The following is a 16844-nucleotide window of genomic DNA, read 5'->3' on the forward strand; positions in this document are numbered from 1 at the left end:
AACATTTTCATGACCCGTGTTCTCAAGAGCTAAAAAATATGAGCTTATTTAGTTAATTTAAAACAAACATATTGTCTTTCAGACTTTGGTGCCAAGTTTCAGTTAGGGCAAAACTTTCTTTTCTGTCTGAATAAACTCCTGGAAGAATTACTATGGCAACAATGTCAGGCTCATAATTATAGCTGTTTCGTGTATTATTTGTCTTTGAAAGTGGGGCATGAAATTTTTCCAAAGAGAAAATCAGAGTTCTTTGCTCTTTTATAGAAACTATTTACGTTTTCCTGGCCTAATTATCTGCAGAAGGTTCTGTGCTGTGGGAGATTTGTGCAAGTTGCAGATATCTCCCCATATGCGTTCAGAGAGCTCCCTTAAAAAAACCCTTGTGGGCCCTGCATGGACAATAGATTTCATCAGCAAACGCAGTGCAGTGCTGAAAAATCTGCTTTAGGAAAAGTACTCTTTTACCACACTGCTCTTTTGTTTGTACTAAGGGCTGCTTCTTTCTTTCTGTAGGTTCTCTCATACCATGCTTCTGCTGCTGAGGAGGAAACGAGGGAGCTGCAGGTAACAGTGGTAATTGAATTTTTTACTATTACTATAGAAATGTTCCCTAAATAGAACAAAGGGCAGTCCTTCACACAGCCACGATCCCCTAACACACAGAAGCACGTCTTGCAGAAATGAAAATGATAGTGAGGGTTATACTGATTGGTTCCTGAGCTGAATCACTAGATCACATGAAAAGGAAACATTACAATGCCGCCTCAATCAGAAGAAATACAGGCTGGCCAGAGCACTGCAAGAACCAGAAAAAATGCTGAGAACTCTTCTTTTTGCAGCTAAGCCTGAATGTTGTATATCTTACAGCTTTGGTCCCTTTCAAGCATCCCAAGGATGGGTGCAGCTTTATGGCCTTGGTAGAAGTTCTGTATTTAATTTTTAATGTGGTGATTTTTTTATTTTTATGATTTTTGCGGCTGCTTTTCTGTGCAGTGTCCTGCTCTGCTCATGTTTAATTCCGTGTGTAGAAAACACTGCCTAAGGAATAACTACAGCTGTGATTTCAAGTGCAGTTCAAAGCACAGCATGGGCTTAGTTTCTCCAGGTCTCTGCTGCAGGAGGTGTTCCAGGAAAAAAAAGCATCACCCCTGCTACACAAAAACAAATAGGAGGGATGGAGAGGAAGGCAGACATGGGGGACCACAGGCTGGGTATGATGAGATTGGTCTGGACAAGCGAGATGCCACATAACAAGGTGTAAGACTATGGGTATTTCCAGGAAAGGAAGTGTCACGCGGCTTTTGACCCTCAGTCCTACCATGCTGCTGCCCACGGACGAGAGCAGAACGCAGCACATCTCCTGAGGTTTCTCTGCAGGCCTTGGGTTGTAACCTCTGTGGTCACATCTCGACTGCTAAAGAAAACAGAAGCACAGCAAACCTACAACTGGGGCAGTGTCCACCTCCACCTCCCTGCCCATGTCCTTCCTAGCACAGTCCTGGCCCGTGTCAGCCACGGGCAGACAGGTCTTTTTCTTCTGCTCTCATCTAGTTTTTATTTTTTCATTTTGCATTCATATCGTTGTATCAAGCCAGACAAAATAGATTAAAGTGATGTTTCTGGGTATGCCTTTTTGTGATTTGCTCTGTTCTGCTTCTAAATAACCTGACAGCACAGAAAGCAGATGCTTCATCAGGCGGTTGGGCTAGAAAATCATTGTAGTTCCCTTCCAAGTGGAACTGTCCTATTTTGATTCATTATCTGCACTGTGGAATAGGCCGTAGTACAATTTCTCACTTTCCTCATACTACAAAATGTCCTGTTGCATCAGTCACCTTTGAGCCTGGATACAACCCGTGTTTTACCACACAAAGCAAATGAAACAAAACAAAACTGTTCACAGTTGCCACTCAGTTACCACCGTGCTCCCGTGTTTTCCACAGCCGCCTTTTTGCTGCCAGAAATTTGTGTTGCCCTTTGCATCCCTCACTAGTTCCAACTCAAGCTGAGCTCTGGTTTTCCCATCTCCACCCCTGCACACTTTGGTGATGTCTCTGTGATCTTCCCAGGTAGCCCATCCCCACTTCCTCCTCCTCTGTGCTTCAGTTTTCCGTTTGAGCTCAGTCAGGAATTCCCTGTTCATCCATGCTCACCTTAATACATTCCAGAATGGGCTATTCATGTGTTTCAGGGATCCTTGAAGGGAGTGCCTTGGGGTGTGACATAAAGTCATAACCTCAATCTATAGGTTTTTCACTCAGAAGAAAAATTTTAAAAGTTATTTTCTATACTTAACCGGGCAACAAAATGGAGTCGCTAACTATTCACTACTAATTACCATTAATACGATGATCATAGTGAGCAATAGGAATTGAAAAGTCACAGTTATGCAAAGAGGGGAATTCCTTGACCCATTTTCTTCCTTTCTTGACTATTTCATGCTCTTTATAATATTCCCAAGGTGGAGAAATTGAGCACTGTGCTCACAGAAGCTGACCATCGCTCAATAACTTGAAATTAAAATGCTATAAAATGGGGGGCCGAAAGCTCTTCTGGCTTCAGTAACGGAAAGAAGAAATATCTAATCTGGTTAAATACCACCTGAATAGCTACAGAGTGCAGGGGTTTTTATGTCTCAGGTGAAGTGAAACTTACTGGTGTGGCTGTCAAAGGCAGGAGATCAAGGAAGGGGAAAAATAAATTATGAATGAAGTGAGAACACAGGCATGAGGTGTCCTGTTCAGCTCCTAGTGTGTCCTTCCAGCCCCTTTCCTTGTGAAATTCCAGCCTGCAGCTGCAGCTTTGCAAAATTATGTCAGCAGAGTTCCTGACCAGGTGCATTATTTGCCACTGAACGTGCAGCTCTCTCACATGCTCACAGGTGAGATACCACATGAATCCAGGCTGAGGGACACAAAATGACTGGTACAAGGATTTTTTTTTCCCTATGTAAATACTGGTATTCATAATCTTTCGTGACTTTCCAATTCTGACACACAAGAAAGGCAACAGCAAATTTCTATGGATCAGGGACTGGTGGATGTAGTTATGGGGATTTATATGCTACATGTAAAGATACTGGAGATTATGACCCATGCTTCCCTTTCAGTGCCTCAGGCTCCTGGGACACAGTTCCCAGTGCTGGAACATTTCTAGGAGAAATGTCTTCCCCTAGAATTACAAAGAGGAAGAGAAACACAGATGTTTAATTCCTCCACCATTTCAGATTTACTTGATTTTTTTTTTTTATCCTCACTCAGGTTGAGGTGAGAGAGTGAGAACTCCACCTTTAATTTTACTGGAAAAAATTATCCTGAATTTTGCTCTGTAGACTAAGACATTTGTTTTTGTAGATTATTATATTATAGACATTTATTTTGTTAGGATAATACTTAGCATAACCTTAACACTTGTATTTTGCAGGGCAACCAAGACCTATACTCTGCATTTTATGACTAGGGAAAGTAGACTTGTAATACATAGAGTAGTAATACATGTAATAAACGGAGATACTACTGATAATTAAAAATTCAGATTAAAAATAAAGTAGAGTTGGAGTTTTTTGTCTACTTTGTCATTTCAAATTTCACAGTAAAAGTTTATGATTATACTCAAATTGCACCAAAAACATTGTCCATAGGTTTTAAAGGTTAGTGGTCCCAGGTGAACTCTGATTTTTCTGGTTTCCAGCCCTGAGAAAGCTCTGCCTGTGGACATGTTCTGCCTACCATTGTTCTGAATGGGGACCCTGTTAGGAAATCTGTTTTACTGACTGACATCTCTTTCCTTGTCATTTTTTAGAAAAATGTCAACAGTTACACATTTTGATATCTGCATGTCCAAAAAAAAACAAACACATAACTCCACTGCCTTATTTTCTCAGTCTCCCAATTTCTCACATACTCTTGGTTGCAATTTGCCTCAGGTGATGTAGAGAACAGACTGACCAGGTAATTCTTCCTTTATCCTCTTGATCTATGGAAAAGTGTGTGTTAAATCTAAGGTAATATTAAACAAGGAAGGCTAAGGGAAGTAAATGGAAAGTAATCATCACTTCTGAGCAGCATGTGAAGGTAAAATTTAGTGTCTCACCACTTCTCTTTTTACAAAGCAGGTATCTACATTCTCCTTTCTCTTTCCCAGTGCTAAGTTGTCCCCTCTCCTTCTCCTCTAGGCTGCTGTGGTGCCATCTGCACAATGCCTCAACCTAACTGACTTCTACTTCAGTGATTTTGAGCTGTCAGACTTTGAAACAACGCTGTGTACAATTCGGATGTTCACAGACCTCAACCTGGTGCAGAATTTCCAAATGAAGCACGAGGTACGAACGCTGTCAGGCACTGCTTCACACACACACACACTGAAGGCTTAGAAATTCAGGAGAATAATGAGAACTGGGAATCTGTATTACAGAGCACTTAGCAAGCTAGGAAAGTAATATAAAGTACTGGGATCTGTCCTCAGTTTTTGACTGTATGATTAATAATTTTACAGTCTATGATTAATAGAGGGGAAAACAGAACACTGAGGAGGGAGATGACAGCAACTTCTCAATAAGGGAAAGGCTGTTATAAAGAGGACAATAATATTGTTCACTTTGTCCATATAAGGTAGGAACTATCTTAGTCTTTCCCTACAGAAGATTAGATTAGATATTAGAGGGAAGTTCATAGTTGTGGAGATAACAGAGACTGAAACAGATTCCTTATGTGGGCTGTGGAAATTTCCCTGAAGGTTTTTACCAACAGATCTAGCTGTAGATGTGCACCTGGCAGAGGGGATTGAGACAGGTATTCTTACTTTGCTTATAGCCCTGAGGTAAAACAGGTAATCTCTTCAGCCTCTTCAGTCAATGCACACAATATCTATATCTAAAAACCTTCATTTTTATACTTTATTTTTGCTTTATACCTTTTCCAAGAAAACTTTCAAAGCTCACTTTCAAAATGCAAGGTTAATTTGGAGGGCTTCATAGGGAAACCAATTAGTTAAATAGAACATGTCTTTATTTTCTAGATCAGTGCTTTATAGACCTATTTAGATTAGTAGTGTTCAAGGGCTACTGTATTACCTAGTCTGACCTGTGGAATATCCCAGTACTTAGTTTACCTTCGTAGTGAGGTCAAACACTTGTACTTCCTTAAGGAATATGTCCCAACAAAAGAGAGGGAGTCAGGGAGCCCAAAAATGGGAGGGCTTCAAGTTCCTAGGGGAGCAATTGCAATGGGTTTGCAAAAGCAAAAGAACACCGTGGGAATAGACAGGCAAGTACCTGTGTCAACAGAGGCAGGAGAACACTGACAGCTTTGAAGGTACAATTTACACTTCCCACATTAGAGCTAAAGAAAACTGGCAGTAGCCTATTACTCCTTTTTAACAGTGGACAGGCAGAGAAAACTGCTGGTTTTGTCTGTGTGGAGTCCTTTTTGTGGGTGAATGACATTGGATTTCCTGTCAGTACAACATCTGCCACGAGGAACGCTCAAAATTTTGAGCAAACCAGGGCCTGGATCCTCAGCCAGCATTTCACATGGAGCTGTATCCAATATCCTGGCTTTAAACCAAGCACCCTGTTCTAGTGAACATTAAATTATTATCTGACCTTCTTACCTGTCACTTTTTTACAAGTAAAATACAACTCACAAGTTTTGATAACTTGTTGAGTAAAACACCCAGGACATGCTTTCTTCCAGTATAAAAGAGAAACTACCCAGGAATAGAGTAATCTTTCTCTCATACTTATGTGCTTTCCAAAGTCCAATTCTGCTTGTTTTTTGGCAAGCTGATAGGAGGGAAAAGCCACATGTTTATTTTCAAAACAGCTCTTAAGAGGACTCTATAACTAAATAATATATCTTCTCTATCAAATATGTCATTGTAAAGAAGGATTTTTTTTCTCCCCCAGTTAGCTCAGCACACCTCGGTTTCTGAATTAACAGCTAGTGCTTCTGACAACTAGCATTTAGCCATTAGTAACAAAAAACTAAACCCACAAGTATCACAAACTCACTGTGTTCTTCTCTATGGTCACAGTTAAAAGTAGGTTGAATTTGAAGTTTTAATTGAGTTTAAAACATTTTTTTTTTCTGTAAGAGACTTTCCAAGAGGGATTAAAGAAAGATTTGTTTTCATTTAAAAAAATGGCTTTGTGATACATTTCAGCTATCTGATGCTGTTTCTTAAAGGTTCTCTGCAGATGGATTTTAAGTGTAAAGAAAAATTATCGGAAGAACGTTGCCTACCACAATTGGAGACATGCCTTTAATACTGCCCAGTGCATGTTTGCTGCTCTGAAATCTGGTAAAATTCAGGTACATTTTCTGTATTTTTTTGGGCTAAACAAATTATATAATGATGCGTAGTTCTGACTGTCATGTTAGTAAGATGTTCATCATTCCATGGTACTGCTAGAAATCAAAATATTTCTGCTGAAGACTTCTGGCTTTAAGGTCTTGGTTTGTGAAACTGTTGACATGTTGTTTTGTATCCAGTTTCAGTAGATTCTCTGGATATGGTCAGCTGGATGTTCCCAATGGGAATATCTCAAATAAGGCACATACATGGTTATGTTTATGTCCTTCTGTAAAATTAACACTTAAGCTCCAAGCAAGTCAAAAAGGCGGGGGAGAAAAGCCTGACCCTATTTCTGGATGTTTCCTTAAAATATTCAACAGGAAATTCTTGTAAGTTCAAACACAGAGCTGAGTACAGCTTTAGACAATCAACAGAAGATAAAGATACAGAAATAAAGATTTAAATGTTTATTTCAACCCTTCTGGACAAATTTTCAACCTTCCACTTAAAAGACACATAATAATTGAAAAAAAACAACCTAATCATTCTGGTTTGGGCTGGATTGAAGGACTAGATGATCCCTACTGAAGGGCTAGAATCCCTATTGATTCAAGATTCATCCAAAGTATGTTTTTAGGTTTCAGTTTTACATTCTTGAAAGAAACAGAATGTTCTGTTCATTCAGAATTAAGGTATTTCTTCAGTTTGGTTACAGACAGTTGTTATTAATTGCTTTATATTACTTTAACAGTAAACACTTCTGTGGAACATAAATAAATCCCATTTGTAGGTCAAAGCCCAGTACCAACAAGGAAGAGGCATTTTTTTCCCCTACAAATTTTGACTCCCTAATAAAAAAGACAAAAGGTGCTGGAAGAGGCAAAGGCAAGGGTATCCCTCTTCTTTCTGTGCTGGAATGGACTGGGTAGTTTTGCTCTGTGTGCAGTCGAGCAATCTCTGATGATCCGGATAGCGTGCTTGCTATTTTTGGAATCCTGTCAGTCTCCACTCCAATTTCCATAAATTGTTTATTCCCATCTACCCTGGATTCACTCCACGCTGATTTTCATGTCCTAGATTCCAGAGTCTGAACAGCATTCGACATAAAACCTCTCAAATTTTCCTAGTTTGAGGGGAAGAGCAAACATTGGGGGGACACATCTTCCCAGGAGAAACACAAAATCAAGCTTTTCCAAACTGTCTTTTGACTTGACTAAGGACAGGTTTCATTACCTGGAAAGCAGATGTAAGACCCAGTGTGCAACATAAATGCCCAGCTGACTTCTTGCATTGCTCTTTACACCCAGAGCAAACTGACTGACCTAGAAACGCTGGCTTTGCTGATCGCGACTCTGAGCCATGATTTGGATCACAGGGGAGTCAACAACTCTTACATACAAAGGTAAGCAAGGCTGAGACAAGATAAATAAAGACGAGTGAGTAAGAATATCACAGATAAATTATGGACAACCTGAGGGATTTGATGCGGTGGGGCTGTGCAAAGGAGCAGGTTTCTGCAAAGCAGTAAGTGCAAGAACGGGCAGAACTACCCTTGAGTCCAAAGCAGAGATGCACAACTCACTAAAACCGACAGCAAATGAAGGCAACTTTTTATAGACTGTGCAGGGACAGTTCCTCAAGTCCCATGCCCCATTTCCCATGAAGTGACAGCAGAAGATCCCAGCTTCCAAGGGACAGCATGTAGGAAAGGTGCAGCCTCTCAGATCCCTCCCTGCCGAGCAGCTGTTCCCCGTCTCATCCGGGCCAGCACAGCGCTGACATCTGCAGCCACTGGATACGAAGCTGTCTCCGGGCCATTTTGGACTTGGACTGTTTTACTCGTGGTTTAGCCATGTTCTTTCACAATTCCAAGCTGATTATATAAGATGCATAGTTAAAATCACATTAAAAATGCATGATTGTTTTGCATTGAGCTTGGGTTGTCTGAGAGACTGGTTTGGAAGTGCCCTTTGGAAGAAGTGGCCTGCTGTTCTCACTGTGTAAAGTAAGATACTGAGGGAGGAAAAGCTTGTTTGAGGCAGAGAATGCTGAAAGGCAGAGAATCAGTAAACTGAAGCAGAATTCTTGCCTTTCACATGTATGTTCACAATAACACTGAATGATGTGTAAAGAGAAAAAAACACAAACAAACTCCAAAATGCCACAAAAAACCTGAAAGAGTAACTTTTTTCTCCTTCTCTAATAGGGGATCCCAGCAGTAACTGCAGTGATTGGAACCAGTTAGCTATTTTTTGCTTTATTTATTTAAAAATAAATTTCCTGGAAGACATCTGGAGATGCGTCATCTCCTCTCAAAAAATGTCCTGGGAAAGTGTCATAGACAGCAAAATCCAACATTTGCACATGCTGCAAAGCAGAGATGATTACAGCTTCATAATTCTTTTTCAATAAAAATTTCCATGATTTTTTTTTTTTTAATCCCTCATTCAAATCTAAATGAAAAGGTTTTTATTTCCAGGAATGGATTCCCTTTGTTTCTTCCTTTGAAGCAGGGAGACTGGATACTTAGTGTATGATTTATTTAAGCAGCAGGGTTTCAAATATTAAAATGGTCCTGGTGGTGGAAATTACAGGAAAGGCGCTGCTTAAAAGCCCTTTGGTAGATACACTGGGGGGTTATTTTCTCTTTCCTCTTTCCTACATGTAAAGTAGGAAGCCTGGATAAAGTAAAGTATGAAAGGTGGATAACCAGCCACGGGTGTTTCAGAAAGCAGTAGTGTCCTTTGTCTGTCAGTACTGAGCAAGCTCAAGTTTGGTGCAGTACTTGGGAAGATAACCTAAGATATTTCTCACATATTTCTCTTTGCAGTCAGGATGAACTTTAGGAGACACAGTACACATCCCACTTAACTCAATGGGAATGTCACCCAGCATGTGTTGGCACCATCCTACAGTTTGTTTCCTTACAGAAACACGCAAATATAAATTTGCTCTCTACTCCTCTTGTGGTGGTCTCTGAGGAGGTGCTGGGCAGCCAGCCCATAATCCTCAGGGGCTTGCATCCTTTAATCTCCCTTTCCGCATTTTTGTTTGTCTTTCCATCTTTCCCTCCACATTTTTGTGCTTCTGAAATCCCCAGAGCCTCCTCTTATGACTTTTATTTGAGTCTCTGTGCACACACTCACACAGGGACCCAATCCTGCAGCCACTGGTTCATGTGAATGATCCTTAACCGTACAGAAACTCACATGGAACTATATGCTAAAAAAGAATTTCTTACATGACTGAACACTTGTAGGTCAGATTATAAACAGAGGAATTGATTCAGGATCAGCAGCAAAACAGACATCCAAAAGAACACAGATTTAGGTGAAGAGATTGTATGAGCAGTGTGGGACCAGGGGCTGAAAATGAAGATACAGCAGCCAAAACTAAGAACTGGATTATGCAACAGAGAGAAATTAGAAATCCTTGAGAGAGGAGTTTCTGTGCATCATCTGAAGCTACTCAAACTGCAAATTCTGCTTTCTAGACTAAGATATTATTAAATTCTACATCCACACGGCAGGTTTAATGCTGTTTTCCCTGCCTGTAGTACAACCAACAATTTGTTTCCTTTTGGATTTTACCCTGGGCAAAGAGTGGGTAAGATGTTGCAGTAGTTTGGTTGGGAAGATAGTGGTGATGAAACACCAGTAGTTACTAACACTACGAAATTACTTGATCAGTGTTTTGGGCCCCTGCACTCCAGCACACTGAGGTGAGCAGGAACTTTTCCTTTGGTATCAGTAGGTTTCCTATTAAGTTTGCATTATTATTTACAAGCCCAGCAGCTGAGCTGACTAAATATGCCAGGCAGGTGTTTGAGATGTTAGAGAAACCCAAACTGTCACTTAAACTTTGCTTGTGAATGAACTCTTCTCGTTACCTCTGCTTTTCACACAAGACCTGTCACTCTTTATAAAACCTTGTATTACATTCTCCCTCTTTGTGTGCAGCTGGTCTCCATAGGTAACAGAAGGCAGAAAACTAGAGCTGTCAGTGCTCTGACAAAGTAACAGTGTTGTCTTTTTATCCACACTCCTGTGAACAGGACATTAAAAGGGAAGTTATTTCTGGATGTTTAATTTGATTTCTCCACCTAATGGGTCTTTTTCCTCCTCAGAAGCGAACATCCACTGGCCCAGCTGTACTGCCACTCAATCATGGAGCATCATCATTTTGATCAATGCCTTATGATCCTGAACAGCCCAGTGAGTGCCACATTCTTCTGTCTGCTGAAGGAAACTGTTCTACTTTCTATTTTTAGCTTCTGGATAGAATCCCACCCTTATACATTCTCAAGTGCTCTTTATTCCTTTTTGGGTAAAGAAAGCAAATGCAGCAGCTTCGAAATCCCAGTTCCACTGCTGAGCGCCACCAAACCTTTCCAAGTGTTGCCTGATAAGGGAAGCCTTGCTAAAATCCTTTTGGGTACCTGCTTCCTTGGCCCAAGGCAAACAAAAGGCTTTGTTGCCATTTCATGACCTCTTACGAACCACCAAACAAACCCAAGTTCCTTGCTCTCATTCCAAAAAAACATTCCAGCCTACACATACACAAAGCAGCCCTGATGAGACCAAACCAAACACTGCTAATGTTGACATTCCAAAGTGAAGCCAAACCTAAGTTAAGTAAATATGCAAATAAAACTACATTCTTCTTGTTTCATGTTATTAACTAATTCTGAAGCCCAGTTATTCAGTGTGCACAATCATTTCAAAGCACTGCTCCTTTCATACCACAGTTATGGTACTTCTGGCATCCTTCGTATTGTAGTGATTGTTTCCTACTCAGATGGGCAAATATGGGGAAAAAAGCGGAGGCAAGTTGCCATTTCACCAGCTTTGTGATGCTTTGGTTTAACAGGAGGCTGCTGAGCTTTTATTTCTGTCTAACAGCTTTGTTACTGATGCTGCTTCATAAAAGGAAAATATTTTCATTTACTAGAGGTGCACAGACAGGTACTGGAGTCTGTCACAATTCCTCTGCTTTGGGAAAGGGGAGAAAGAGGAAAGAGAAATGCTGTGGTAGAGCTTGTGGCAAATTTAATTTTGATGAATGAGATGGGCTTGGGAGCTTGGATGTTGCTCTGTTTACAGTTTCATTTTGTAATAGTCAATTTTGATGCTGTGGCTGTGCAGCTTTCTGCCATTACTCAAGAAGAGTGGAATTTTTATTTTTAAGCTGGGGAATCTGCAGAAGGAAGCAGGGTAAAAGAATGACATCAGCAAGCAACTCATAATGATTTAGGAGCTTAAGACACATTTTAGCAAACTGGTGTGCCGCTGCCCATTTTATGATAACACTGCTTTTTGGCTTTTTTTCTAAAGGGAAATCAGATTCTCAGCAACCTTTCCATTGAAGAATACAAGGCTACACTGAAAATGATAAAACAAGCCATTCTTGCCACAGACCTAGCACTGTACATAAAGTAAGTCAGAGGGAAGTTTGGCTGGATAACCATTGCCGGATGTTTGGATCGTGCCATCATGCTGCAAAATCTTTTCTTTTAAAGGAGGAGAGGAGAATTTTTCGAACTTCTAAGGAAGAAGCAGTTTAATTGGGAAGATCCCACCCAGAAGGAGCTGTTTTTGTAAGTAAAAGCAGAACAATTGAGAAGTGAGCTGATATTATTAGGTACCCATTTCCCATGCCATGGTGCTGTGAATGTCCTTAAAACCAGCAGGTCTGTGTGCTCTGGGCCTGGACAAACTGACACTGTCATGCACTGAATAGCTCCCTGGGCCTGAACTACTAAGTCTTCAACCTGTAGAATAAACTTTATTAGGTATCATATGAAGTTATGGGAGCATTTTTGTTCTTCCTAGAGAGTGTAGGGTCCCTGTCTAGGAATCACGTTCTTTTGCTCTTGATACTTTATGTTTAAACAGTGAATTTCTGAAACCTGTAACTGAAGAGTCAGGACAGGCAGTTTGGTTTGAAGCTGATTCCTTACTGGCAACGAAGAAGAAAGAAGACTAAGAATAGAGGCATCTAACACAGCAACAGGCCTGGGCTACATTTATAACTCTGCTTTAATTTCAGTTGCTTTTCTGCCTTGGATCTTCCCTGAAATTCTATTTTACTGATCACTTGACTTGGTGGTTCCATACATTTCACCATGCAGTAAATCACACACTTCTCTCTGTTTGTTCTACAGAGCCATGCTGATGACTGCTTGTGATTTATCAGCCATAACCAAACCATGGCCAGTCCAGCAACGGGTATATGCTCCATTTTTAAGATTTACTAAATGCAAACTGCGGGACAGCTTCTGCTTCCTCCATCCAACCCTTTTTGCAAAGGCAGTGGTGGAATGCAGAGCTGGAGTCTCATTAAGGGGGGGGGGGGGAGGAATCCCAGCTTGATAGATCCACATTAGAGCTCTCAATGTGTGAAATCTCTTACAGATTGCTGAGCTTGTAGCTACTGAGTTCTTTGATCAAGGAGATAAAGAGCGGAAGGAACTCAACATAGAACCAACAGTAAGTGGCAGAATCACCTCTTGCCAAATGGCTTCTGGAAACTGCACTTCAAAATCCACAATTTCTCCCACTGACCAGAATATAGGACCAACTCCTTCCCTGCCTTCCTTTCTGTGGTTCTCAGACATCAGCAGGGTGTGTCATTACCTCTGAACCAGAACAACAGATTTCACTGCTTCCTTCAAATCTGTATTACTAAACCATCTAGGAAATACATTGTTAAATTGGTACCTACTTGCAGCCTATCCAAACCCAGGAAGTTTGCCTGTGTTTCTGGTTATTTGGGCTCTTTCTGTCCAGAGCAAATCTCCTCAGGGAAGTCATGCAGTCAAATTACCTGCATTGTAACACTTCTACTGATACCCCCGCTGGGCTGAGCTCGCTGTGCTGTTTAAGGTGCTGCTTTTTAATTCCAGCCTGTCCCTTTGGGTTTAATTGGGTTTTTTATTTAATGCATTTAAACACAGAGCTTGTTTATTTCTTACCTGTAGGATCTAATGAACAGAGAGAAGAAAAACAAAATTCCCAGCATGCAGGTTGGATTTATAGATGCTGTTTGCTTGCAGCTGTATGAGGTATGGTGGCTAAGAAAGAACTGCAAATATCTAAAACCAGAACTGCTCACTAGTAGACACAGATTTAAAATTAGAATAACAATCAAATAAAGAACCAGTCACTTAGGTAAAAAAAATTTATTATTTATTACATATAGGTCACTATTCAGCTGAAGAAATCATTATTTTAGTATTTATAATTAGTGGTATGTTTGTCTGATTAGTGTAATTTGTTATCATTTCATTAAACCTAGTGGTAATTGCCGTGCTCTGTGCAACTGGTGTTATATCCCTGGGTTATATTCTGGGATTCCAGCTGCTGTGATCATCAGGGAAACTCACAAAACTAATGTTTTGCTATCTAGGAAAAGAACGGTATTCATGTAGTGCTTTGATAGAAATATTGTTTAAGAGTTTTAAGGAATTCAGAATTCTTCACATAGAAGGAGATACGCTGCGTGCAGAAAATGTACCCAAGTTTAACTTTTCCCATCCCATTTTTTTCTTTCATCTCACACCAAAGCAGTGCATGAGAGAATTCATTGAAATGGGGTTTTTTTGTCCTGGTCACAAACTGTATGAAAAGCTCCTTGGTCAAATACAGCGCGAAACACAGCATAATGATTTCTGATTATTTTTTAAACCAGTGAAGACTTAGAGGGAAAGTCTGTTCATTGGGACAGAAAACTGTAGGAGGTAGGCAAAGGTACAGACTATACAAACAGAAAACTCTTTGAACAGAACACCTGAGCAGGTTCGAAGGCCCACAGTCCCAGAACCTGAACTTCTATACTTTTATTTTTCGGTCTTTTCAATTATGATTCAGTGCCTCACTTTTATTTGTCACCTTATTTTAAAGGCTCCCCTGAACAGGAACAGCATAGAGCAGGCTGACAGTGTCTGGGACTTTATCTAGGCTCGTGTCCTAAGCTGACAGAGAAGTGAGAGTGACTTACCTGCAGTGGCAGCGAGCACCGAAGAGGATGGGGAGCCTTTGAGGTGGTGACAAACCCAAAAGACTATGCTAAATGCAAGAAAAGGGCTGTGGTTTGAGTTTATTTTTACTGGAGTACAGTTAGGGGGTATTACCTGCTTACACAGATTTTTGGGTTTTTTAATGAGTAATAAAGGATAGAACATATAAACAACTTCAGTGTTACTTTCAAAATGAACAAGCACAGGGTTCACTCTCCAATGTTCTAATGCAATAAAAGCAAACAATTAACAGGTTTGTAATGGCAGCCTTTTCACTGCTTTTGTAGCTTTCATCCAGGCAGAAGGAATTTGACGCACAGTGCAAACAGAAATGAGTTCTCAGTCCAGCACTGCAAGAATGTGACTTACCGTGTTATTCAGAGTAGGTCAGATCCCAGTGAACTGAAGTTTTGTGGCTTGTGTTAGCTGAGTAACCGGTGCAGTTCAGCTGAATGATCTACAGGTCTACCCTCCAAGTTCAGAAATCTGTAAAAAAATACAAGAAACATGGTTTATTCTCTTCATTTTTAATTAAAAGCTAAATGCAATCTGTTTTACACGTTCTTAATCTATTTCAGGCCCTAACACACGTGTCAGAGGCCTGCTCCCCTCTACTGGATGGCTGTAAAAAGAACAGGCAGAAATGGCAGGCCTTAGCTGAACAGCAAGAGAAGAACCTGATTAACGGAGAGAGCAATCAAGGCAAACGGAACTGAGATGCTGATTTACCAACCACAAGCTTAAGTTCACGTAGGAGACATAGTAATAGGGGAGTACTGCATTTTGCTGAACACTGTATGAATCTGGCTTGTGTTTTGCCACTGCTGTATTATTTTTCCACGTTCCAAGATATAGCATGACCACGTGTATGCCAAGAGATAGGACGTTTCTTTTGTTACATCTGACTGAGATGGAAAAAGAGACCTGCAAGGGTAGTTTTTGCCCCCCCCCTCCCCGGCTCCAGCAGAAGGTACTAGTGCAGTGACTCGACTGTGCCCGAGAGCCTCTGACTTTCCAGATGTACATAGTTGTTTGGTGATCATGTTGTGGCCAGTATCTTAAAGACTACTGCGTTTCGCACCCTTTTTCTTTTTCCTCTGCCAGTCTTGCTGTGTTATGTTATAAAAGTCATGAGCAGTCTCGCCAGTTCTCTTCCCAGAGGCTCGGAGGGGAGACTGGGACTCTCTCTGGGGAGCCTAATCCAGCACATACCATGCTGACCTCCTTCAGAAGACACAACTGGGCTCTGAGGTGAAAAAGCCCCAGAATTTATGCACCCAGTAGTTCAATTTTGGGGCTTTTTTTTTTTTTTTTCCTATCCAATGGATGTCTCAGCAAATGTCTTATTACATCTGAAGACATTTTTAAGACCCCTGTGAAACGCTAGGCAATGAGGGTCTTAGGAGTTTCGTGGTGGAAGTGTCACAATTATCCGTGAGTAATGGAAACTGCTTTGAAGACTGCTGAAATGTCCCAGCATAACTGCCAGGCTGCCATGGAAGGATGGCTCCCACAGGAAGCTGCAAGGAGCACAGAGAGAAACGGAATCTGAACAGGATCATTTTTATCTGCTGGTTTTAACTTCATCTGGAAGTTGATTTTAACATCATCCAACCGACAGACGGGATCACAGGCGGAAGAGAACGTGACTGCAAGGGCAAGAGGTGACAATCGGAATCAGAAAGATGCAGGAATGGCACAATCCTGGTGACTATCCGTGACTGATTCTTTAGGCCAGTGTTGCTAGGAAATGGCTATGACCACTTGGAAGGAAGTTTTATGTTAACATCTTTTAAAAAGCATTTTTAGCGTTAGTTAACAATGATTCAACACAGTGTCTTAAAAAAAAAAAAAAAAACAGGGGAAAAAAAGAGTACCAAAAGCAAAACTAGCCAGGAATGCTACAGGGATTTGCCAATTGTATATGAGGCATTAATGTTCTGAAAAGTAGGAAATCAATGAACTTGCACTAGGGAAAAAAACCCAGCATTGGTATTTTATTTAAAAGAAGGTGATTAATAAAAATGGTTTTGAATTGGGAACCAATTAAGGCAAATGTAAGAGCTGGTGAGAAAGAAGTGAAAACTCCCTATTTTTATCAATTTCTTCATTTAGATAAACTATACCAGAAGCTAAGAAAATGTAAAGCAAATGTTTCAAAATGTCTGACGATACTGAGTTTCATAGTTGATTTTTTTTTTTTATGTAGAATAAGGTACTCTGACAGTCAGCAGCATTTCTGCCAACCTAAATTATTTGTCACTGATTAAATCCTATCTCAAACTTCTCTGATGATCACCAATAATGTATTATTGCAGCTGAATTTGAAAACATTTTTCTACAGAAGCATTTCTCCTGATTTTCTGCGCACAGATTTAAAAAAAAAAAAAAAAAAAAAAAAAAGAAAGTATGGATTTCAATAATCATTCAGAATTCCAGGACTACTGTTATGCAGTGCTGCATATGTGTATTTATATGCAAATGACAGCAGCCTGCCACCTCCAACAAAACCTTTTAGGGACTTTTTGATGAA

At 40.4% G+C, this 16844-nt stretch overlaps 1 protein-coding gene and 1 long non-coding RNA gene across 5 annotated transcripts in view; one reads left to right on the top strand and one right to left on the bottom strand.

Annotated features, from left to right (window-relative positions):
* PDE5A (phosphodiesterase 5A) overlaps positions 1–15469 on the top strand; it is a 44527-nt gene extending 29058 nt beyond the window's left edge. For 3 of the 4 annotated variants that reach the window (XM_027886959.1, XM_027886961.1, XM_027886962.1), the window contains exons 11-21: positions 514–573; positions 4175–4321; positions 6186–6311; positions 7602–7696; positions 10421–10508; positions 11628–11728; positions 11813–11890; positions 12458–12521; positions 12708–12782; positions 13274–13357; positions 14890–15469. In XM_027886959.1, the coding sequence (XP_027742760.1) occupies positions 514–573; positions 4175–4321; positions 6186–6311; positions 7602–7696; positions 10421–10508; positions 11628–11728; positions 11813–11890; positions 12458–12521; positions 12708–12782; positions 13274–13357; positions 14890–15027 (1056 nt within the window). In that variant the 3' untranslated portion in view covers positions 15028–15469. The remainder of the gene's footprint in view (positions 1–513; positions 574–4174; positions 4322–6185; positions 6312–7601; positions 7697–10420; positions 10509–11627; positions 11729–11812; positions 11891–12457; positions 12522–12707; positions 12783–13273; positions 13358–14889) is intronic. The other variant, XM_027886960.1, reaches the window with a different exon arrangement.
* Positions 1–16844, bottom strand: part of LOC114059009 — a 104408-nt gene that overhangs the window by 80222 nt on the left and 7342 nt on the right. The window contains exon 2 of the long non-coding RNA XR_003571565.1: positions 14681–14797. This is a non-coding gene — a long non-coding RNA (uncharacterized LOC114059009). The remainder of the gene's footprint in view (positions 1–14680; positions 14798–16844) is intronic.

The sequence above is a fragment of the Empidonax traillii genome, unplaced genomic scaffold (genome assembly GCF_003031625.1).
Source record: "Empidonax traillii isolate 1590-97213 ecotype Southwest subspecies unplaced genomic scaffold, ASM303162v1 scaffold199:size790550, whole genome shotgun sequence".
Lineage (NCBI taxonomy): Eukaryota > Metazoa > Chordata > Aves > Passeriformes > Tyrannidae > Empidonax > Empidonax traillii.